This window comes from Mesocricetus auratus, unplaced genomic scaffold (genome assembly GCF_017639785.1).
Source record: "Mesocricetus auratus isolate SY011 unplaced genomic scaffold, BCM_Maur_2.0 Super-Scaffold_6730, whole genome shotgun sequence".
NCBI classification, from domain to species: Eukaryota; Metazoa; Chordata; class Mammalia; order Rodentia; family Cricetidae; genus Mesocricetus; species Mesocricetus auratus.
In genome coordinates this window covers 77,822,050-77,846,012 of record NW_024429184.1, presented here as the reverse complement: position 1 = coordinate 77,846,012, position 23,963 = coordinate 77,822,050, and the positions used below count along the sequence as shown (strand labels likewise).

At 46.4% G+C, this 23,963-nt stretch overlaps 1 protein-coding gene across 1 annotated transcript in view; it reads right to left on the bottom strand.

The window, feature by feature from the left end:
• The window catches only part of LOC101836039 (urea transporter 2), a 33,818-nt gene extending 16,253 nt beyond the window's left edge, over positions 1–17,565 (bottom strand). Inside the window, exons 1-5 of the mRNA XM_040741558.1 lie at positions 17,433–17,565; positions 5,737–5,862; positions 1,997–2,079; positions 1,019–1,178; positions 135–324 (exon numbers count right to left, since the gene is read on the bottom strand). Coding sequence (XP_040597492.1) covers positions 135–324; positions 1,019–1,166 — 338 coding nt within the window. The 5' untranslated portion in view covers positions 1,167–1,178; positions 1,997–2,079; positions 5,737–5,862; positions 17,433–17,565. The remainder of the gene's footprint in view (positions 1–134; positions 325–1,018; positions 1,179–1,996; positions 2,080–5,736; positions 5,863–17,432) is intronic.
• Between the last annotated feature and the right edge of the window lie 6,398 nt (positions 17,566–23,963).

Genomic DNA, 23,963 nt, shown 5'->3' with positions numbered 1-23,963 from the left:
TCAAGAAGAATGGCATTTACTTACAACTGTCATTGTTTTGAGGAGTTTGGGCTAGAGGGTAGGAAGGAGACAATGGACCTCCTAGGGAGTGGCCTCCTGGCCTTACACTGGAACACTGGGCCTTGGGGACTTACTTATCCTGGCTCAGGATGAGGGCAGTCAAGGTGGACACAATGGTGCCCAGGCAACCCGAGATGGCCCACCAGGGATTCTGCACAAAGAGGCCAAGGACGATGAGGATGCCGCTGAGAGGGTTGTTCACAAACATCACCTGGGACATGCCTCGGAGCACCCAGTCAAGAAACTGGAACACTGGAGATTTGTCTGAAATGACAGAGGGGAAGCCAGCAGATGCTCAGAGCAGGTCAGGCCTGGCCTACCAGAGCAAGCCAGGCCTGGGCTAACCCTCAGGAGGCAGTGAGAGTGGGGTCTTCAGGGGACCAGCATGCATTTTCATCAGTCATAGAGGAGGCTAAACCAAGACCACAAGGGCGCATTTGAATGCCCAGAGCTGTAGCTAGCCATTGCTAGCCCAATGCAGTCTCTACAAGTCTTTAGGCTGTTTTTCCCATGGCAGGGATCAGGTACCTACCTTGAACTTAGTTCTGCTCCCCATGAGAGTGGCATAAAGTTTCCAGAAAATTCTCTTGCCACAGAGAGGGTATGAAACCCATGAGTCAAACAATGTGGAGATTTCTAGAGAGAAACCCCTGCACTAGTAGACACAGTTCCCCTAGGCCATCCAGTATGTATTTGTCTAGATACTGGGTTCAGAATTCCAGTGTTTGTCTGCAATGTTTAGGTGGTATATTTGGGTCAGTAGAACTCTTCTATCGAGTAACAAGACCTCACATAGCTATCCACCCTTACAGTTAATGGCAGAAGTTTCTCTGAGAGCTTCCCCCCAACCCCCAAGAGGTGTCCAGCTGGTCTACAGAGAAGACCCGCAGCATGCTTCCAGGGGGCGGGTAAGGCATGCTCTTTGGGGGCTGTCAAGGGCTGATGTCACAGGCTGTACCTTTAAGCCCCTCTCCACACTCCTTCATCTCTCCTGTGATGTAGCTCAAGGCTTTGCTGATTCTCTTCCCACCAGCGACCATCGAGCTCTGAATCCAGGAAGTCCTGGCCGTGTTGGCTTCTGCCTTTATCTCCGAGCTCTCCTCCATGGTGTCCAGATCCTGTCCAGGGGCCAGAAATAGGTAAGAATCTTACACAGCTTTTGTGATTTTCACACCAGGTGACGTTTGAAGTCTCCTAGAGGACCAAACTAAGGTTTTCGTTTGAGATTTTGTTCAACTGCTGTTTAAGCGTCTCCCCGTCTCTTTAGGTTGTTTTGTTGGATACCTTGTCTTATTTGATATATTCAGCCTCAATGAAGTAGAATGAGGTGGTCTCTTCACCCTTGTTCTGTGGATGAGGACTCAAGTATGCAAAGCTCTTGTTGCAAGGGCCAAAAGCAAATGGTAGAATTCAGGCTTAGTCATACATGTCTTGATTTTCTTAAAATCCCTGTCTTACATTCTTTCTAAAGGAAATTACTTTCCTATTTTGCAATCTAGTTTTTGACACAAAGGCATGATATTAAATACACTAAGACTCTTTTTTTTTGGTTTTTCAAGACAGGGTTTCTAGCTTTGGAGCCTCTCCTGGAACTCCCTCTGTAGACCAGGCTGGCTTTGAACTCACAGAGATCCACCTGTCTCTGCCTCTTAAGTACTGGGATTAAAGGCATGCATCACCATTGCCTACACAAAGACTCTTAAAAAAGAAAAAATAACCACCCTGGCACAATGTTATTTCCTTAAAATAATGCAAACAAAAAGGTACGACAGCTCATAAAGCAAACAGAAAAATAGGTATTTATCCATGTGACTACATTTCTGAAGACACAACTCAAGAGACATTTGCCTAAATCAGAGAGTCCTTGGTGGGTCACAACTTCCCACCTGCTGTGGGCTGAAGGGTGCTGTCTCTGGCCTGGGGTCACCATACTCACAAACAATTCCACTGTGGGCTTCCGATATGCGTAGGGAAGGGGCTCTTTGGTTTGTCTCTCTTGATGTTCACCTTTTCCAAACACTGGAGTTGGAAAGAAAGGAAGAGCCATTAGGGCAGACACAGTCATTTCTCCAAACTTGGGTTAGACCATTTGGTATCTTCTACAGAGGAAGCAAGACACTACAGACTTTCATGGAAAGAGTTCTTTTCCTTTATCTGTCATGCCCATTTGGGGTTCTCTTTTCAGGTAAAAACACACATTGTTGTGTAAACAGGACAAGAAACACAGGAGGAGCAGAGGCCCCAGTGGGCCCTTGATGCCCTGCTTAGCAGGACCTGTGCATTAGCAGCTCGAGGGACAGTGGCTTTTCTGTGATCTCTGTGTCACACGGAGACTTTTAGGCACACAAAAAGGGACAGTGGTGAATGCATAGAAAAACTAACTCCCAGTGGAATTCTCTACCACAAGTGGGACACCACACCCCCAAGGCTTGGGGACCATCAGGAAGAAAGGACAGGAAGACTGTAAAAGTCAGAGGTTGGGGAGAATCGGAGTGAAACGAGCCTTCTGGACATGGCAGGACCGGAACACTCATAAAATAGCAGCAGTTGTGGTTGCTTGAACAAGACCAGGCTCAACATTCTGACACAGAGGGGTCTGGACCCCTAACCCTAGCTGAGGAGCTATGGACAGTTGAAGGTATCTAGGAGCAAGAGAGTCAGTGTTCTATAAGAGTCTATAAGACCCCCATGTCCCCGGTAAGCCAGCCACATTCCATTAGCTGGCCCCATACTCAGGAATATATGGGCTACACAAATTGTTTTTTATAAAGAAAAAGACAAAAGGGGACATGCAGTTAGGGGATTAGGGCGGAAAGTGAGGAGTTAGGGAGAGGAGTTGCGGGGTAAATATGATCGAAACACATTGTTAAATTCTCAAAGAATAAAAATATTTAAATATTCGTTTATTTTGTGTGCAGATGATTTGCTTGCAAATATATGTGTGTGTCATATATGTGCTTGGTGCCCACAAGGATCTGAAGAGGGCATTGGATCCCCTGAAACTATAGTTACAGATGGTGAGCCACCGTGTGTGTGTGTGTGTGTGTGTGTGTGTGTGTGTGTGTGTGTGTGTGTGTTGGGAATCGACCTGGATCCTCGGCAAGCAGACCTTAATCACTGAGCCACATCTCCAGCCCCAGGAAAAAATACATTTTAAAAGAAAGGACCTGGTATGTTGAAGTCCTTCGACTGTTCCTCATAAAGCCACTCAGGATCTGGGTTTGAACTCAGAGGCAATGATTCCCCTCAGACAGATGATTTAAAACTATTCCCCTCTCCTATTCCCTCTTTTGATTATGGTATTTGTTTTTAATTTGAGATGAGGTCTCACTATGTAGCCTGGATGACCTGGATCTTGCTATGAAAACCAGTTTGGCTTTGAACTCACAGATATCCACCTCCTTCTGCCCCCAAGTGTTGGGATTAAAGGTGAGCGCCACCATGCCTGGCTATCACGATATCTGTTTTTAACCCAATGGTGGTCACACATTTACCCTGTGATCTAACCACTTATAAGTTTCTGTTCCTATGGTAAATGACCTCACGCCACACTTGGGCAAGAAACACTAATTAAACTCAGAAAATAAGGAAAATATATATATTTGAATTTTAATAGCTGGATCAGGACAAATGATATCCGTGCAGTCACTTCAAGGAGGTTTTGAATGTCCCTGTGTCCTTGCAATTCTACAGCGCTCTTGTAATGTGACTCTGAACATCTTCCATGGTTAGGCTGGTTCATTTTTTAAGGAGGCTTCTTTTTCGTCAAGTGCTCTTGGGAAAGATCAGGCAGGCCCTTGGAAGCTTTGGACCTTGTACTCTGGTGCCCTCCCGTGGCTAAGTGTGAGAACGGCAGGCTGGGTTCTGCCTTCCTGTTTGCCGTCTGCGGTTCTCCTTAGTATGTCTAAGCACTAGAAGGGATGCAGCAAAGGCATCGTGTTCCCGCTTGTGAAGAAGCAGGGGCTACAAACACCAGTGCCGTTTGAAACCAAGTAGGGGTGCTAGTATTCAGGCATCTGCACTGGCCTGTCCTTGGGGTTCTGACATGTCCTCAGCTGCAGCCACTAAGAGCACCACCTGTGCACATTCACTATGTTCCCTTTTAAAAGGCCCTGCTCCCCTCCCATCCTTCTCTCTTTCTCTCTCTCCCTCCCTCCCTCCCTCTCTCCCTCCCTCCCTCCCTCTCTCCCTCCCTCCCTCCCTCTCTCTCTCTCTCCCTCTCTCTCTCTCCCTCTCTCTCTCTTTCTCTCTCTCCCTCTCTCTCTCTCTCCCTCTCTCTCTCTCCCTCCCTCCCTCCCTCTCCCTCTCTCTCCCCCTCCCTCCCTCTCTCTCTCTCTCCCCCCTCTCACTCCTCTCTCCCACTGCTCCTGCCCGGTGACCTGTCTCCCCCTCCCCTTTCCCCCCTTTGTGATCCTTTCCCTAATAAAAACCTCTTCCACTTTAACTCTGTCGCATGGCATCTTTCTCTCTCATGTTGCCTTTTTAAAATTACAGCAGGGGGAACGCGTTAATTTTGGAAGATTTGGAGAAAGTGGTAGGAAACCGAGAAAGCGCCCCTGAACTTGGGGCTTGCCTGTGTGGTCCTCCCTCTGAGCCACCCTCTGAGCCTCTGCGTGGGTCTGGAGCAGCCTGCCAGGCTTCAGGGACTCCCAGGGACTTCAGGCCCCTTTGCATAGGGCTGCACTCCCCTAAGCCCCCATGTGCAGGGAGCCCTCTCGAAGATCCTCATGGCTCTCTCTCTCCTGCAGGTTTTCCCATAACCACTCTAGGCCGCTTGCTCTAACTCGGCTGACTGTAGGGATGAATGGAAGAGACTGGACAGAAAGGCAGTCAGGCACTGAGGAGGCTTCTGGGAGGCATGCGACGCGAGAGGCAGGGGCCAGCTGTACGCATTGCAGGGCCCCTGTATAACCAGCTGGTCGTGTGTAACCTCAGCGCTTTGGCCTCCTCTCTGGGGGATGGGGTGGAGTCAGATTGCACTGGGTCCGGTCTGTCTAGGGGCTTCGCTCTCCCTCAGCTGACTGCGACTCTCTGTCTCTCCAGGGTCCTTGCTATTTGCTAGAGCCTAGGTTCAAGTTTCTGGTATCCTCCTCTGCTCAGCTCTGGCCTCCTTCTGGGGTCCCCTTCTGGCTTACGGAGGACCCCTCTCCTCCATTCTCCTCTGTTTTGGCCCTCTCACCGCTGCTGTCACTGTCGTGGTGGGAACTTTTCATCAGCCTCCTGAACAGGTGGATTTCGGGTTCTTTGTTCTGAGAGGGTTCTCGTATATAGTCCACCTGGGTATCCTCCTGCCTTAGCCTCCTGAGTGCTGGGATCAGAGGCAGTAGCACCGTGTGGCGTGACCAGTGTTCATGAATTGGTGTCAAGTTTGAATCTCTTGCAAAGCTCTAAAAGACCAGTTGCTGGCCCAGGCCATGCTCGTGATGGGTTAAACTGGAATCTTTGGGAATGGACGGTCGGTAATTCCAGGGCCGAGCTCAGACCTTTGTCATGCCCATCACCTGTTCTGGATTATTTTTCCATCAGGAAACAGGAAAGCTGTGGCTTTGGTCCACGGACCCGCGTTAAAAGGGCCACAGTGTAGTGGGCACTGCCACTGTGTAGGTGCCACTGCTGCCTGCTTTGAGAGGGAAGCTGGGACCTGAGTGCGAGGGAGAGAATGTACGCAGTACGCACCTTTGCTCCTCCTCCGGATGGATGACCACTCGATGTGAAACACGCTCCTCCGTGTCGGGAGCACAGTCTCGGAGCCCTCCTCTGCCTTCCACTGGCCTGCACAGTGCGACTGCTCTCCACTGATACCTAGACAGGGGCAAGAAGAGCCAAGTCAGTATGCTGCCTGGTCCACATCTGCAAGCGCCAAGCCGCGAAGCCAAGAAGAAGAGCATCGGGAAGCTAGAGAGGCGTGATGCCGGAGGAGTGAGGGATGCAGCTTGATGCTGGAGGAGAAACTGCTTTTGAATTTGTACAAAGCGCTTCGTGGCCCTGTTCCTCCCTTTACAATGTCCACTATCTTTCTCCACAGAAACTGAAGTTATATCTGGGTCAAGAGACCCATTTAAACAAACTAGAGACAGCAAGGTGGACACCAGGCTGACTGGCTAGTCACTGCAGTTCAGCCAATGACTCGGACTTCTCAGTCAAGAGTTCCCAAACTGGATGCATATTAGACTCTTATCTGGCTGCTTGGGCTGAGAACCATTGATAGAGATTCTTGCTACCCAGTGTGCCTCTCGGGGCAGCACTGGCATCAGCCGAGAGCTGGTTAGATTTGTAACTTCATGCTTTACCCCAGACTGGTGGAACAAGAATCTGCATTTCAATAGGATCTCTTACTTGAGTTATCTGTGTATTAAAAACTTGCAAGTCCTCATCTAGGAGGGGCCAAATGTCTGGAACACATTCCTGGTTACAGGAGACCTTATACTGTACCACACGGTCTTCAATCGCCACACTTTGGGAAGAATATTCTTGACTTATGAATAAGACCTCTCAGGATGTAGCTTGGGAACAGATGGGATTGAATCATGTGGGCTGCTTGAGAAAGCGCCGGCTCCTGGGCCCAGCCAAGGTCTGTTCATTGGAAGCTTTGGTTAGTATTGCACAGCACAAGCTTGCTTGGTATAAGAAAGGGGCTTTCCCCTTAGCTTGGATCTGCTCCAACAAATGCCAAACACTGACCTTTGCTATTTTTCATATATATGAAGAGGATGCATCTGTTGAATAAACCAAGGCAACATTTATCTGGGACCAGCAATACGAAAAGGAAAGTTTTTGTTAAGATACTCGTGTGTGTGTGTGTGTGTGTGTGTGTGTGTGTGTGTGTGTGTGTGTGTGTGGCTAAACAGTCAGCCAGGGGAATGGAGGAGAATGTTGATAGAGGTTTTGGGGGTGGCTAGCTGAAGGATGCCTAGTAAGACTGGACTCATCCATCAGGCAGAACCCATAATGATCTGGGTTCTTGTGTTGATAACTTAGACTCTGCACTGGCGCAGAGCCGGGAAAGTGGGTCAGGGCTGCCTATTACTGTGTCTATTAGAGTCGATGGCAGGATCACAACAAGGCAAAAGTAAGAAGGACCCCTCTCACATAGGTGACACTCAAGGACCACCCTGTGGCCCACAGCCCTTAGTGTGTGTGACAGGTGGAAAAGGATGCGATGGCGAAGCCTGAAAAGTGAAAACACTGGGAGCAAAAGTGAGAGCCTGTTTCTCTCAGCCCCTAGGAAGCACCTTCAGGATACCTTGAGCAGATAGCGAGAGCTTCAAGAGCATCGAGAACACATGTGTCCCCTGTTGTAGAAATGAGATCCGTGCAGTAGAAAAGAAGGAATAGGAACACTGGTTGGAATGCAGAAGCCTTTACTCTCTGCTTGGCATTTTGCAAATCATTTGTAACCTCATTGACACTTTCCTTAATTGCAGGATTTAATTCTCCCAGAGAGAACTATTCAGCCCCTGTAGGGCCGACCTTCTCAACCCGACCTGTAAGTGAGGACAGATATCTCACAGTCTAATCTATTGCTTCTTTCCTGTACTATAACAAAATCAGATACCGCTTACGAAACACTCAGGAAGACATTGTAGCTGTTCACACACCAGACACGTCCTCAGGGAGGACACTTCCCGCTGATGGCACTGGACTCCTCTGCTCCAGGAAGGGTGGTCCCTTCTCCCTGGGGAACAGCTGCAATTTTCCACCTGCCTGCACAGACTCTTACCTAGCTGAGCCTGTGTTCTTGGCTGGTGAGATACTCAGTTTCCTCCAGCACCACCACCTTCTATCACACATCTGGTAAGTCAATGGCAGGTGCTCAGAATGTTGTTAAATAAACTAACGAGGGGTGATCATCACATGTGTTTTGATTTCTGAGTGACATAACAAAGAACAAATGGCTAGACCAAATGGAACATTTTTGGTGTGTTGATGTGTATGTATTCATGTGTGTGTGTGTGTGCACATGTACCTGTGTGTAGAGACCAGAGGTTGGCATTGGGGACTTCCCCATTACTTAGGTGTCATGGTGTAGTAACTAAAGACTGAGCCCAGGATCTCTGATCACCATGTTCCTGTTTGTGTAGAGGCGGAGGAGTATTGCCCACCAGCACACCTGCAAACGTTCTGTGGCATGTGACTGGGAAGCTCTGTCCTTGGTAACCCGTGTGTCACTGCCAGCAGGTGAGTAACTCGTGGGTATGCAGACTGGGTTAGGGACTCCTGCTCTTCCCTCCCCCAGGCAGCTTTATTAAACATTCCAAGGCATGCGGGTTCCTCCAAGGGCTACCTAGGACCATTCCATGGGCATGGACCAGATCCTCAAGGATGGCTACCATCTCATGTTTTAGAAAGCAAAACTCCATTGACACTTCTTTTTTCCTGGTGGCTTAGAAGAAACAGTTTTAGCTCTTATTATTGGTTCCAAACTCTTTCTGGGGCAGTAGCAGTGACCTCAGAATTCTCATACCTCTGAAGACACCTCATGTGGAGAAATGTCAACCACTAAAATGATCAGTGGTAGCAAAATTTTGTAGAGGAGCTTGCCTGTGAAATAAACTTTTAGCTTATTGAAATTTCTTTGAGGGAGCCACCCCCCCAAAAAAAAACTCAAACAAAATTTGGTATTTTTTTCAAAGAGGAAAATTCATCTACTGCGTCTTTTTAAAAACCAGCTCACCAACTATTATCACAGAACCTTCATCCAGTAATTGATGGAACCAGACCCAGAGATCCACAACCAAGTACCAGACCAACCTCGGGGAATCCAGTCAAAGAGAGGGAGGAGGGAATACCTGAGTAAGGGAGGTCAAGATCTTGATGGAAAAATCTATAGAGACAGCTGAATCAAGCACATGGAAACTCATGAACTCTAGACCAACAGCTGTGGAGCCTCCATGGGACTGAACTAGGCCCCATGTATGTGGAAGGCAGTTGTGAAGCTTGGACTATCTGAGGGGTCCCTGACAGTAGGACCAGGATCTATCCCTGCTGCATGAGTTAGCTTGTTGGAGCTCATTCCTTTTGATGGGATGCCATGCTCAGCCTTAATGCGGGTGGAGGGGCTTGGCCCTGTCCCAACTTAATGTGCCAGACTTTGTTGGCTCCTCATGGGAGCCCTTACCCATGAGGAGGAACGTATGGGGGATGGGTTGGGGGAGAAGCTGGGGGGACAGGAGAAGGAGTAGGAGGGAGAACTGTGGTTGGAATGTAAAATGAAATTAAAGTAAGTAAGTATGTAAGTAAGAAAGTAAATAAAAAAAAATCAGCCAACCATGGCCCATGCCTATAAAATCAGCTCATGGTGGCCATGTCTGTATATGCCTCCACAAGCTGCCTTCATCAGGTTTGAGCCAGTTTTACTTTCTCCTGGAGGTGGATTTATGCTCACAATGTCCTTCATGAGGAACATCTGATTGTCCACCATTGTGGACCACTTGTTTTTCCCAGCTCCCTGGCTCCCTTATGACACAGACAATACACTACAGGCCCTTTCCTAGATGCAATGCTGGAATGGCTGTTTCTGAGGGACCATACCGTAAACAACTTGAGTTTGTCTATTACTGGCTACCCTTTGGTTACAATCTGGACAGATGTTTCCCTATGCTGAGCATTGTGCTATGACTTTTCATTGACAGAAATTCTAATTTTCTCTCCCCCTTTCCTTCTCTCCCTTCCTCCCCCCCCCGTGTGTGTGTGTGTGTGTGTGTGTGTGTGTGTGTGTGTGTATTGTGTGTGGGGTGGGCAGGAGATGCCTTCTGAGTGCTAAATGAGATGATACTGTTCTTTCCATTTTAAAATGATTTCTCTGTGTAGTGAGTGCGTGCTCCCTGTGTGTGTGCCATGGAGGTCAGAGGAGGGCGCTAGACACCCTGGAGCTGGAGTTATGGGCAGTTGAGAGTCACCTCACATGAGTGCAGGGAACCAAACTCAGGTCCTCTGGGAGAGTAGAAAGCATTCTTAATGTTGACCCATTTTAAAAATTTTTACTATACTGGGTTATACAATGGTATTTTTACACATACAACATTTTGAATATATTCTCTTCCCCATACACTGCTACCCACTGTATTCCTTCTCACCATCACCTTCCATTAACCCTCTTTGATTTTCTAGACAGTTTCTTTTCTGTACATATATGATTTTTGTGGACTTATAAAGTCTAAGAACAAATGAGAGAGAAGGTGTAATATTTGTGTTTCTGAAATGGATGTGATTTTCTTAATATGATTATATGTATTTGCTTCATCATGACTATATATCTAGATCACATTTTCTTTATCCATTCCTCTGTTGATAGATACTTACAACATGCTTATTATGAGCAGCGCAGCAACGAACAACAATGTGTGAACGTCGCTATGGTGGTATAGTGTGGCTCTTTGTTTCCTTTGAGACTGTGTAAACTAAAGTCATTTTTTCAAAGATTATTCTAGATACAATCAAGACCTCAAATGTTAGAATTGGAAAAGAAAAAACTAGAATTCTGAGATTCTTTAGTTGGGTCCTTTCATTTTACAGATTGGGAATTGCAGCTCAGAAATTTGCCTGTGACCAAACTCTTAGCAGACGTAGGTGTAGGCACTGGCTCTGTCTTGTGTTATGTGTTTAAGATTTGTTTCCAAATCCTTGCATCCTACAGGCGTTTTATTTTCACTCTATCAGTTCTACTCTGCTTCTGAATGTGATGGCCTACTAAAGGTGTTCTAATCCATTATGCCCTTAACCGTTTATCCCTTCACATTCCTTAATCGTCCTAACACTGCTGGACAGGGCAGTGGCCTGAAAGACAGATTGGATGAGGTGGTATTTAGTTCATCATTTGGGATTCCAGCTTCTTCACACATGAGCAATGGTCCATCTTTTATGAATGTGGGGTATGCCTCTTTGTAACCACGAGATAAGTTAGACTCATATTAATAGTTGATGCTTTGAACCTCTCTCTTTCCCCCTCATACAGCTCATTAGTTGGCCAATGGACTCACCTAATTTTGTCTCTCACTCCATGGGGAAGATATTGACGCGTATAAGTGACTTGATATCTCATTTAAACTCATGAAATCTTGTAAATGAGATTAGGGAGTTAAAGGCCAACTATAACATGGGTAATTCTTGGCTCACTCTTCTTCAAAATGACATTGCACTCTCTTCCCATCCTGTCTGCACCCTCAGAAGCGTGTGTTAGCACTGCCAGTCTTTCTGGGTTTGATCTGTCTTCTTCTAATCCATTCTGTATTCCAACTAAAACAATATTTTAAAATTCATTTTCTTACTCAATAATCTACTTAGCACCTCAATGCCCCAGCTCCCCCCGTCTTTCTACATATTCTATAATAGGGCAAGCGTCATTATCCAGTCTCAGTTTTTCCTTCTAACACAGGCTCTGCCACGACACGCTCGTTCTTCATGGCTTCTCACTGCTTCCTCCACCTCCATGCCTCAGTTTTATCCACTCCCCTTCATCTTATTTGTGTTCTGCGTCTTCCATGAAGACGCCACTTGGGTTATTTTGGTCATATGGTTCCATCCATTCTTTGATTCTCATTGCATTTTCACTTCGTATTCTAGGTTACTTCTTTTGGAGTTTAGGCTATAGCAGGAGTTTTATAGCTAGATTGGAAAATATCTATCAAGTATATTTCACATGTGTTGCAACTATAGGTATAAAATTCCACTATGAGTCAATGTGGTGTTTGCTTATAATCTCAGGGTACAAAAGGATAAAGCAGGAGGACTGTAATTTTAGGGCCAGCCTGAGATGCATTAAAAATAAAATAATAGTAGGAGTATTATAGCTAGCTGGAGCCTTTCACATGGAATTAATCAACTTGTGACTTTTTTAAAAGAAAGCATAAATTATTTCATCTATCAAAAAGAATAACAAATAGTTACACAAATAAACATCACCATTGGAAGCAAACTGTCCTGGGTCATTGTAGGTTCTTCTCTTATGGCAATGTTTCCATACGCTCTTTCTACACACTGTCTCTCATGCTTTTCCCCTATTATCTATGGAAGACATAGCTAATTGATCACAGACCTTCACCAATAAGTTTAGATACATCCTTAGGATCCTTAACACAGTGACCCAAGCATCTACTGCTACTCCTCGAGGGTAAAACTGTTTTTCTTTTCAACATTGTGGAAGGGTACACACTTGAGAGAAGGGTTACATCAGGATGTGGTGTTGACAGTCAGCAGAGGCCACAGGTAGATATATCTAAGCCTCACAGGTGATTTTTTCCCCAGTGAGAGATCAAAAGGCCAAAAATAAAGGGCAGAAAAAATTCAAAATCCTGCACTGTCTAATAATAAGACTCTAGCTACATGAGCTGGACCCAGCGGACTTGTGATATTTTATATAAACAATTACCACCATTCTCCTAATGATTCTCGGAGATTCTCCATAAATGGCCAGGAAGGACAAATGGGGTTATAAAATTTACTACCTAACAAGATAATGAGCTGCCCACCTCTTATCTACTCAGATATGACCCATAAGACTAATGGCCCAGGAGAAAAGGCCAACATAAATAACTTTTTTTAACTGCCACTAAAGTGCCCCATTGTCTCTTAGGGGAGCAAGTCTGTCTCTCGGAATTTGGCTGCTGTGTTCCCGTCTACAGTATGTGCTCTCTGTTAAAACTTTTCAGTAGGTTCTGGTCTGGTAAACACTACCCCCCCCCCAGCCCCAGGCTTCCTTTCCTGACAGGATGTTTGGGTGACTCAGCTGGGGGCCTCTTCCATCCCTTTCTCCTGCTTCTTTTCACTCTGAGGCTTGTGGTGGTTGGCAGAGAGACCAATGGGCATCTGAAAATCTCGGGAGTTGTGCTCCAGTGACAGCCAAAGGCTCTGGGCTGAGACTTCAGATTGTTGTCACCCATTACACTATGAGCTACTGAGTTCCTTTTGGGACTCCCCCTCACTCTCAGTGTGTGATATGGGGACAGCAGCAGCTCGTTTGGTGTGAGTCCACACTCACTGTGATGACCCTTCAATCTTCTCTCCTCACACTCTCTTTTGTGTCTATCACTTACCACCTCAGAGCAGGAGGGAGCAGACAGTGTGGCTGCTGGTGCTGGCACCTGCAGCTTCCTTCCCAGCCAGACTTCATGTTCTGAGAGTCCGGTGGACAGCCACAAGAGTCCCATGGATAGTCATGAGAGGCCTATGGACAGCCATAAGAGGTCCATGAATAGCCACAAGAATCCCATGGGTAGTCATGAGAGGCCCGTGGACAGCCATGAGAGGCCTATGGACAGCCATAAGAGGTCCATGAATAGCCACAAGAATCCCATGGGTAGTCATGAGAGGCCCGTGGACAGCCATGAGGGTCCGGTGAACAGCCACAGGAGTCCCATGGATAGTCATGAGAGGCCTATGGACAGCCATAAGAGGTCCATGAATAGCCACAAGAATCCCATGGGTAGTCATGAGAGGCCCGTGGACAGCCACAAGAATCCCATGGGTAGTCACGAGAGGCCTGTGGACAGCCAGGCTTTCTGGTACAAGCCCATCCTCTGGCTCTTCCCCTGCCTCCAGCCACACCTGTGTTCAACACCTGCTTCTGCTTTGCGCCTCTGACCTCTCTCTTCTTTCTGTTCCCACTCTCTTTCCCACCCAGAGAGCTTTCTCCAGTAGCACCCTATGCGGTTGTACTCACACTCCCTTGGGAACTTTGTATGGGGAAAGTTAAAAGCAAGCCCTCTCCCATGGAGAACACCTTTCTCTGTGGCTTACGGGAACTCTGGCACTCTCTGAGTCCATAGTCCCTTCTCCATGTCTGACTTCTCCCAAGTGCATTCCAAACTAGGACCACTTAGCCAGGGTTCACCTTTGTTGGAGAATTCCAAAGGAGCACTGACTGAGGCCTTTGGCTAACCTGGCAGGGTTATCATCCTGACCACATGGTTCAGGAAAGATCCTATATCTTGTCTTTAGCAAGCAGTTGAGGCTCATGCTTGTAACCCAAATACAGTCTGCCCAGGCTCCCTTACTGTGCCTGACTCAGAGTCCTGCTGGTCATACAGGGTCACTGATGAGGGGGGTGACAGAGAAAGGACTGATGGAAACACATAATTTTCTACCTGTTGAAAAAGGTGATAAAGGCTGTGTGTGAGAGAGAGAAATAAGCATGGGTGTGTGGAGGCCAGAGGAGGGTATCACTGTCCCTCTATATCACTCTCTACCTTATTGAAAAGGGGTCTTTCACTGAACCTGGAGCTCACTATTTTGGGGGGTGGGGTGGGGGGCATGTCGGTTGGCTAGCAAGCCCCAACAAGTCACCCATCTGTATTCCTTCCTTTTCCCATCACTGGGGTGACTTGCATGCACAGCCATACTGGCTTTTACATGGGTGCTGGGGCTCCGAACTCAGATTCCCATGCTTGTGAATTACCTGCTGAGCCATATATCCATTCTGGAATGGTTTATGACTACAGCTGTTAACTATAAGATATGGGAAGCAACGCAAGGGGCTTCTGAGTACCCTGTTCCATTTCAGTCCAGAATAACTGAAACTTCTAGGAAAATAAACTAACTTTAATCCTGAGAGTCCAGAGGGCCAAGCTATCCTGGCCACAGGTTTATAAGCCAAGACTCCCCAAGTATGAGTTAAAAGCTTTAAACACTATACCATGGGTTGTAGACTCCATCCTCTACTTATTAGACAATGTGGCCCTTAAGTTCTTTAATAATTGGGAGGAAACCTTTGGCCAAAACAGTCAAAGTGGAAAAAGAAGGGGACAAGAGGCAGGTGCACTCAGTGGCAGTAATCCTCCCTGCCCATGTCGGGAAATCTCAGGGCTCTACCTAGAAGCGACTGGACCTAGTCTAAGGAAGCTAACACGGTCTCCAGTCAAAGGACTCTCTCCTGCTATTGTCGTGTCTAGCCAGGACATTTTATCCTCGAGTCTCTGAGGCTACCAGGCTACAGGTCTCCCCCACGTCCATGTCCCATCTGCTAAGTGGAGGCCCGTTGAAGGTGAGATTGTCTGTCTTTTCCCTAGTGAGGGATCAAACTCAAAGGACAAATGACACTGGCTCTGTTCCTTGACTCTGAGGAGCCTAACAAGGAAGGAGACTCATGCTCCCATTGGGGAATATATGGCTCTGGGGCTGTGCAAGTTCCTGTATTCTCGAGGTCTGTGGGCAGCCCTTACATAACTCTACGTGTGACGAGGAAAAAACATCACTTCCTCTCTGATACTGGGGCTAAATTTTCAGCCCTTAGCACTGTCTCTAGTTGGGCTTTACAGTCTTCCATCCTCCTTACTGGTACTTATGGCTAACACCAACCAAGCTGGCTTACACGCCCTTTAGTCTGTATGACAAACTTATATCTTCCTTTTACTCCTTATGATCCTGCCTAGGTGCCCCATCCTTCCCCAGATAGAGCTACCATCTCTATTTCAGGCTCTTCTAAGTTTCTGAGATTCTAAATATTCTATTCCTCTTCAACCTAACACCAAGTTCCTGTCCCATCATGATCCAGAATCATCTAGAACCTTGAAGACCTTCCCTGCAGTCACCACTGGTAATGTCTACACCACCCAACAAGTGCCTCTTAAACTATGAATACTTCCATTTCTGGGTACCCATTAGCATCCATTCTTGTCACAGTGTTCTTAAAGACCCTGGCAGTTTTTAGGGTCAGAAATCAGAGGGAATAGCGACATGGATTTGGCCTGTTCTTATCATGTAACCCACGCCCATGCAGCCATCTGGAAAGAAAGATATCCTTACTGCTGATAATACCTGATTAAACATGCCTCTGACGTTTTGGGCCTACTAAAATCTGACCTTGAACTCAGGTAGCCATTATGAATACTACATTGCAAGGTCCACCAAAAGCAGCACTTTGACACTTCTCTGGGTAAAAGCTGAGGTGATTAACAAGCCAAACAGGAAGCTTAGCTTTCATTCAAGCCTGGGTCTCAGTAACCTTTCCTTCTTTCAACATATCACAAGACTCAACAGGCTTTAGATCGGGGTTTCACAGCCAACCCAGGGGGATGTTCACAGAGCCCAGAAAATAAACCATTACTCCCTCAATCCTCTTAATGGAAAGGACTTAATGTTCTCAGACTACACACTTGAGGATTAAAGCTCTCCGAATTCTAATCAGGCCTGCTTCCACAGACACAGGCATTCTTCACATAGTCTACTTCCAAAACTTGTCCCACTTGTCAGGGCAATCCCAGAGGAGCCAGCAGACTCTATCTCCTTTTATAGCCTGTCCAGTGTCGGGGACTATGCTGGCAGACTGGTAAGCAGATTCCACTGACATCCTTCCTGGTGCAAGAGATGAAAATATGTACTAGTTCTAGTGCATACCTTAACTGGAAGGATGAAGTACTCCTCACAAAAATAGAAAGGGCCTCAGAGGTAGCCAGTAACCACAGGGCACCACATTTTCACCCAGGGTTCCCTTGGTCCCTGCAGGTTGGCCTGTCTTTCATTTCCAATGTCATTAGGAATGAGTGAGGCTCTCAAAATTAAGTATTGTTTTTATGCAACCTGATGCCCTCCATCTTCTGGGAATCTCGACTTTATGGCAGGGCCCTCTCTCATTGTGTTAATGTCACCAAGACAATCACTGCTGTTGCCACAATCCGAGACAAGCATCACCTCAAGCATGCTTTCAGGGTCACCTCGTCACACTAACTTGGGAGACTGAGTCTATCTTCCCACCTTCCCCACAGGATAAAAGGTCACTGAAGCTGCCTGAACCTCACCCTATCATGTCCTCCTAAGGTCCTCAACTGTTGCCAAGTTATAAGGCCTGTTGTCGTTGTTGATACAACCACCCAGAGTAAAGAATGTCCCCTCACCCCCAGCTCGAACCACCTATTCCTGCGAGCCACCTGGGGGCCTCCATCCTCTTTGTATCCAGCTGCAGGTGAAACCTTCAGATACCTCCAGACCCCAACGTATTAACTGACCTAGCTCATGACTTGAACTGTAACTCCTACCTTTACCTTTTACCCCAACATCACTGGCCTCCGTTGGGCACAGGGATCCTTACCACGCTCATCATTACTATTAAATGTCCTATCCCTCTCCCTCAAATCATTCCACGGAGACGCTTTTAAGCACTGTAGTTTTTGTTCTTCTTTTATAACGTCCATAGCCTTTTCCCTGTTGTCTTAATTCTACTCTGTGCCGTCCACCCCTCTTTCCTTCACATTCTGGCACAGTTGGCATCTTCCGGGTTATAGGTCATCAAGCACCAGACAATACTGTGTCTGGGATAGCAGCCATTGCCATTTACATTGATACCCACCTTCTATCACTGGAAGCCTCTTGACCTCCAAACGATGTTACAGTCTAGACTTCAACTTTCTGTGACACCACCCCTTTCAAAACAAGACCCAAACCTTTTATGTCATATGCTCCTATGAATCTGTGGCAGAACACTGCAATGTCAGCCGGGGATCCCCCCCTGATCTTTCTCAGCTCCCAAACAGTTCCAAGCAAAAGGAGATCTTTTTCCTTTGTCAATGATTCGACCTTGTTGATCTGCTAGGGCAAATGTAGAAATAAAAGGTCAAAAGTAAGCTCACCCCCAGTAAAACTAAAAATTCTTTACTCTCAAGATCAGATTCTAACTGCTTAGAGCTTGACCTAGTGGACTGTAAGTAATATAAAAACAATGATAGTCTAATTCCCAGTGGCCCCTGGCACCTCATCTCAAATTAAGAGACCCAGGAAGGACAAATGGAGTCATAAAATTTACTGTTTACCAAGACAGTGAGTTGCCAAATTCTTATCTACTCAAATGTGACCCCACACAAATGTCCTGGTCATTTTCTTACCTGATTTTAAAGTACTCCATTCTCTTTCAGGGGCACAATTCTCTTTCTCTGAGAATTTACCCATTATGTCTTAAAACTTTTGAAACCATGAACTAAAACTTTTGTGTTGGTACTGGGAAGCTGTCCCAGTGGATAAAGTGCTTACGGTACAGCATGAAGCTAGGCTTGTGTGGGAAGCCTGTAATTCCAGCAAACCTGGGAGGCAGAGACAGGGAGCCAGGGTAAGCTGGCTAAAATTGATGATTCCTAGGCTCAGTGAGAGACCCTGCTTCTGTAAATATAGAATAATTGTCACCCAATATCAATGTGAGCATACATGTACATACATGTACATTTGCATGCATGTGCACACACACACTTTTATCTCAATTCTAATCTGATATATACTTTTACCCTGATGCTTTGGTCTTGGGGCAAAAAAATCACAATTTTATGAGGCTGCCCATGTTTCAATCAGATAGCTTCAATAGCCTGGAATACCACTCCTTATGGTATGGCATCTGGAAATACTCCTTTCTGTAACTGTGTGCAATAAGTCTATGATATCATAATTGGTATATATGAGGGCATGGAGGGAAGGTTGCCGAGGATCTGGGATGTGTAGACACACCCAGAATAGGATGACCCAGTTCTATTGGCATGTTTACCAAAGAGAACAGGACATAAAGAGGTAGGGCAAGCCTGGAGCAGGTAACTGGTCTCTGGAAACAGTAGGTGATGATTCCCCAGAGGAAGGTATTAGACGCTGCCTCATTAGCCAGAGGTTTCATCCCAGAGGCTCATCTCAACCAAGCGCTTCCCTGGAGACCCTATGATGTCAGAGCTATAAGGTTTGAAAAGTTGTGAAATGGATAACAAGAAGCACACGGCTCACCCAGTGGTCAGGAGAGCAGGGAAAGGGGATCTACTAGCTGATTAGTTTCCCTGGCTCTATCACAAGGTGACTAAGATAGGCCATCTCAGGTTGCTAATTCACACACCTGAAGTTTGGCCAATGTTCACTTATCACTTGGGTAAGTCTCCGGACTAGCCGCGGTTTCTACATCTATAAAACAAGAGGTTTGATCTATAAAGATTTAACAGCCTTTTCAGCGTTAAGCTTCCAAGAACTAAATTTTTTTTGTGCTAGAATGCTTAATAGATTTCCCATCCTATGACTACCTTTCCTAGACACAGCTTAGTGGAAGAAAGTAGGGCTTCCTTTTGCAAAGTCAGGTGGTCCTGTAGGTTGGCATCTACTTGGTCCGCTTCTGCCCCAGCATCTTACCTGGGCTTCTGATTCTTAGATACAGCTGGATGAATTTAGACCATCAGGCTCCAGCAGAAGCTTCTGTCCAAAGTCTTTTGTCCTCAGCTCCAGGTGCCGTGAAGTCTCCTAAACCTGAACCCCCTCACTGCCCTGCACCTTCCAGCCCATCCTCTTGACAACTTTCTGTAAATCCACGCATTCTTTTCCCTGAACCTGTGCCTGGCACAGGTCTGCCAACCGAGGAAGACGAAAGACAAACGCCTCTCGGCTGATCTCTTGCACTCTGGCCTTCTTGACTAAAGATACTTCCTAAATGCCCTAGGGAAGATGTGTTCTAGCTGCCATGGTCTCCACACCAGCTGAATCAGGCAGCTTTCCTTAAAGGGCGGTCTGGTCCTGGCAACTGTCTAGTTGCTTCCTGTCAGGCGTTACCTCCTCTCATTAGAATTCTAGCTTCAGTATTTGTCTTTAAGCAATTACCTAAGTGTTTTCTCCCTGGGGGGCAATTTACCTTCCAAGCTCAGTAAGTGCACTTAATTCCCCAACAGGCAGGACACAGGCTGGGGACTAGTGCTTGCCATCAGTGTCTCGATGGAAAATTTGCACAGCCTAATACTAAATGTGGTCTTTCTGTGGAAAATTTCAGAGCTTTCCCCCTAACTCTTGTTGATCAGGGTCTTCTGGTAGCTTACCAGGGTCCTCTCAGTTTAAGAGGGACATGACCTAACCGTTGCGGCCAAAATATACCCTGAGGTCTATATATTAGGGGGGCTGGCGCTCGAAAGTCCCATGAAGCCATGGGTCTGATGGGCTAAACTTGTGGGGGAGGTATCAAAACATGTTTTGTTTGGCTTTAGTATGATGGGTCATCAACCCGCACTCACATACTGCTCCCAGCATACACTTAGGGGAGGAAGGTATCGTCCTCCCTAGGATTAGAACCATACCTCATACCAAGGACATTAGCTCCACCTGAGTAGACAAACTCTCCTGCTGACGTCAAAGTTCCCTTCCAACACCAGGTGCTTGAAACTCCCAAAGACACATCTTGATCAAGCAGGATGAAAGGCAAACAGAAGGGGTGGGAGGCACCCCGGTGCCCCCACATTCCAGGGACAGGTTGGGAGCCTGTAGAGAGCAGAGCCATTCCAAGCTTACACGACAGGCTGCTGACCACATCTAAGCCTCTCTCTTTCTTTTCCCCTGCCTGCCCCGTCTCTTAGCTCCATCGTAGATGCTCGTCCTTTGTACTCTTGCTCTGGCCTCTTCGAAGGGCTCCTGAACTTTTTGTAGTGAGCTCAGTCTTGCCTTTTGAACATCCATCCTGGTTAGCTCAGACACAACATGGAGAGGCTGCTAATAAACAATGATGGGCCACCAATCTGGAAAGAGAAGATGTCACCCATGAAGAAGCCATCCAGGAAAGTCACACAGGGTTCATGAGCTAAATAGAACCATGGTGCAGCACAGCATCTCTCAGCCACACATGTTACACACATGGTACATGTAGGGTGAGGTAGTCCACTCTCCTAGGAAGCAGAAGAACACAAGGACACAGTGGAACCTTGTACCTAAGAGGTCCCAGCAAATACTAAGCACACTACCAATAGCACTTGGAGCTCTTTAAACTAGACAATCTCTTTAGGCCTTGAAGGCTTTTTCAGAAGTCACTTTAGAATGAAGTTTCTTTAGAATGCTCTGGCTTCTTTCAACTCTGTTTCCATATTTGAAGGACAGTGAGATTACTACCAGGGCCTAGGTGGTAATCAGATTCTTGTGAGAAAAGGTTATACTCCTTGTGGAGCAAATTCAGGTTCAAGCTACCTGTGCCCCAAAAGTGTGTCTCCTTTGCTTCAACTGTAAGAGCAGACTGGGGCTCTGAGTTATCACTCATAATGGGTGGGCTCACGGGAAATTGCTGTCCTCCCTTCCACCTCAATCCTTGGTTTTGGAATTTATAGCTCCACTTGAGGCAGGAGGGGTCCCTATGGATTTCTCTATCTTCTTGCAATAACCAGAGGCAGATAAAATACAACACACACACACACACACACACACACACACACACACACACACACACACATGGCTTATTGGGTGGAATGTTGGCTGATGGGAAGCTGCCACTCCCACCTGGCATTGGGTGAGAATGACTCCAGTCCCTCACCACTTTTGAGATCTGAGGGAACAAAGGCTCAGAGTCAGATGGGAAGCACAGTGACATAAGGGGGAATGCAGGTTTGGTGTCGTCACAGATGCAGTTTGAGAAGATCAACTGGTGGTTGGGTCTTAGAGTTCAGAGGGGAGAGGTACAAGGAAGGGCAGGGTTAAGGGAAGCTCAAGGGACTGATGCTCACTCTCCAGTTTGTCCTTTTAAGTAATCAAGGTGAGAATTTTGGTAACCTGACCAGATGGCTGAGTGGGAAAAGTCCAGAAAAATCTACAAAGCAGTGGTTGTATATATCGGTAACTTTTGTTTCTATGCTCTGATGTTTCTGTCACATTAGGGATATTTCCTCTTTATTCTTCAGTGTGAACTCAGGGTCACAGAATCGTGAATGCCCAGAGTTGAAAGATAAACATGTGGCCACCTGGCCCAGAACCCCTGCCCACTAAATAGTTACTCTGCAGGTCTCTGGTTGCTTCTGCATTGCCTGGGTGGGAAACTAAGTCTAAGCAGACACCATTGCTCAGGCAAGTTGCCTTGTTCCAAAGATACTGTCTTCACTGACTCATTCAGATGTCTGATACCTCTTCACCATGCTGAGTCTCCCACTGTGGACAGCTAAGGTTCTGTCTGCTTTTCTTCCCGAGGCACACCATTCCCATTTCCAGCAGAATAAGGATGTTTTGGCCCCTCATTCACCCCACTTGGCCTCATCTCAGCATGTTCCTTCTCATTTCCAACAGGTTTGGAGTATCCTGCTTGTGTTTTCATGGTATACTCCCTCCCCTTGTAATCCAACCTATTCTCAGAAATGACACCAAGCACCTAAGATACGAATGACCGACCATGCTTATGCCATTACTAGTCCAGGGTTGTTTATATTTTAACAGGTTCCAAACCTTAAACCAAAGGGATGACTGGGAATGCTTGAGATGCTTGAGTAGCAGCTACAGGAAACACTGGGGACAGGAAGAGGCATACATTTTTTCCTGGAGTCCTTAAAATCATGCCTGAGACAATTCCTAAACAGAAGACCAATCCAATCAGATAACTGCCTTGGTATGAAAACTGATGCTGTGAACTTTTTTTTTTTGGTACTGTGAACTTAAATGCACTTGGGCTCTCTGGCCAGCATCCTTGTCTCAGGTGATGCTATTTAGCTGTCCAGGCAAATCCCCATAAAATAAATTCCTTGAAGGTAGGGATGGGTCTGATTCTCTCCTGGTTTACTGTCAAGCCCTGATTGAGTAACATATTAAAAGTTCTGTAGTAAAAAATTCTGGGATATGGCTGGACCACAAGGCAGAATTCTCAGGCTCTGAGCATTAGCAGAAAGTACATGGCCACCAACATAAGAGACCAGCTGGAATGGAATAGGGGGAATGGGATGAAGTTGGGGTCACATAGATTTCAAAGGCAAGAGGAAATAGACAACAAAAGATTATGAACACACATGGCGATTTGATTGCAGCCCCAACTCCCAAAGGTTTAACAGAGCACAAACTATGATTTTTGAACCCCCAAGTCTGATGCATCTGCTGTGTTTCAGGAAAGTATTCATGGCTGGTGGTTGACGGGGAAGAAATACCTCAGAGTAAAGCAGAAAGACAAATGGTGAAAACTGGGAAGGGGAAGGTAAGCAACTTGGAACAGAGGTCACAGAGATTGACAGTGGGGTGGAGAAAAGTTTGATTCAGAGGAAGAAAGGGGAGAGCATGCTCACACCAATGATCAGAGCAGAACCTCTGAGGGAAAGAGAGAGGCTTGGCTTTGTATGTCCAAAGGCAGATCGATGAGAAAGAAAACTTGGGCTTAAGTTTATAAACAAAGCGGACATCTATAAAGGAAGGTTATTTTAAAAGAAGAAAGGATCATGTTTCTAATTTGCAATAGAGACAGGAGATGAAGAAATGACATTTGCAGACAACTGGGGATCCCATGTCCACACAACATGTTATTCACTTGCCGGGGACAAGACTTTGTGGTCATGTGAAGAGTTGGAGGACCTATCGCCTGTGCTCTTTCAAGTCTTATTTGAAGAAATCCTTGAGGGAATATTCTAAGGAGGTAACACATTGGATATGCACAAAGTTTGCAGGACAGGATGACGGGAAAACAGCAAAAAATGATCAGAAGTCAATGTTGGAGATTAACGGTGAGCTCGAACGGACAAGCACAAGGACAAGGCATGCGTGTGCTTGCGTGATTCTTTCAAGAAGAAGAGGCATGCTATTAAAAATGATAAGCAGCCAAACACCAATATTTTAGAAGTGAGCATTTGGGAGTGGGTGAGAGAAGGGTTAAACAAGCTTTCGTGTCTCAGAGTGGGAGAGAAGCATTGGATAGGTGGAGCACGGTAGGATTTAGCTATTAGGCATTTTGTTTCTACACAATGAAGAAAAAGGCTTTTATCTCAAGTGCTGGGGAAAGCTGTCTAACTGCTTGTGGAGGGAAAGCTTGAAGGTTCAAGACACATTATTCATATTTCCAGGGCTCAGTTTTCCATGTGTTGACCTTTTAACTTCTGTGAAAGCCCTCTTCCGTGGGAAACTCCATGTGCCCATCAACCCCAACTCTAAACTAGTGTGCCTTTACTTCTTACCACATGTCCTCACTTGTCTCTACTCCTTGTCTGCCACTCAGCTAGGCCAATTCTAAGACATCTATTGTTTAGATGCCT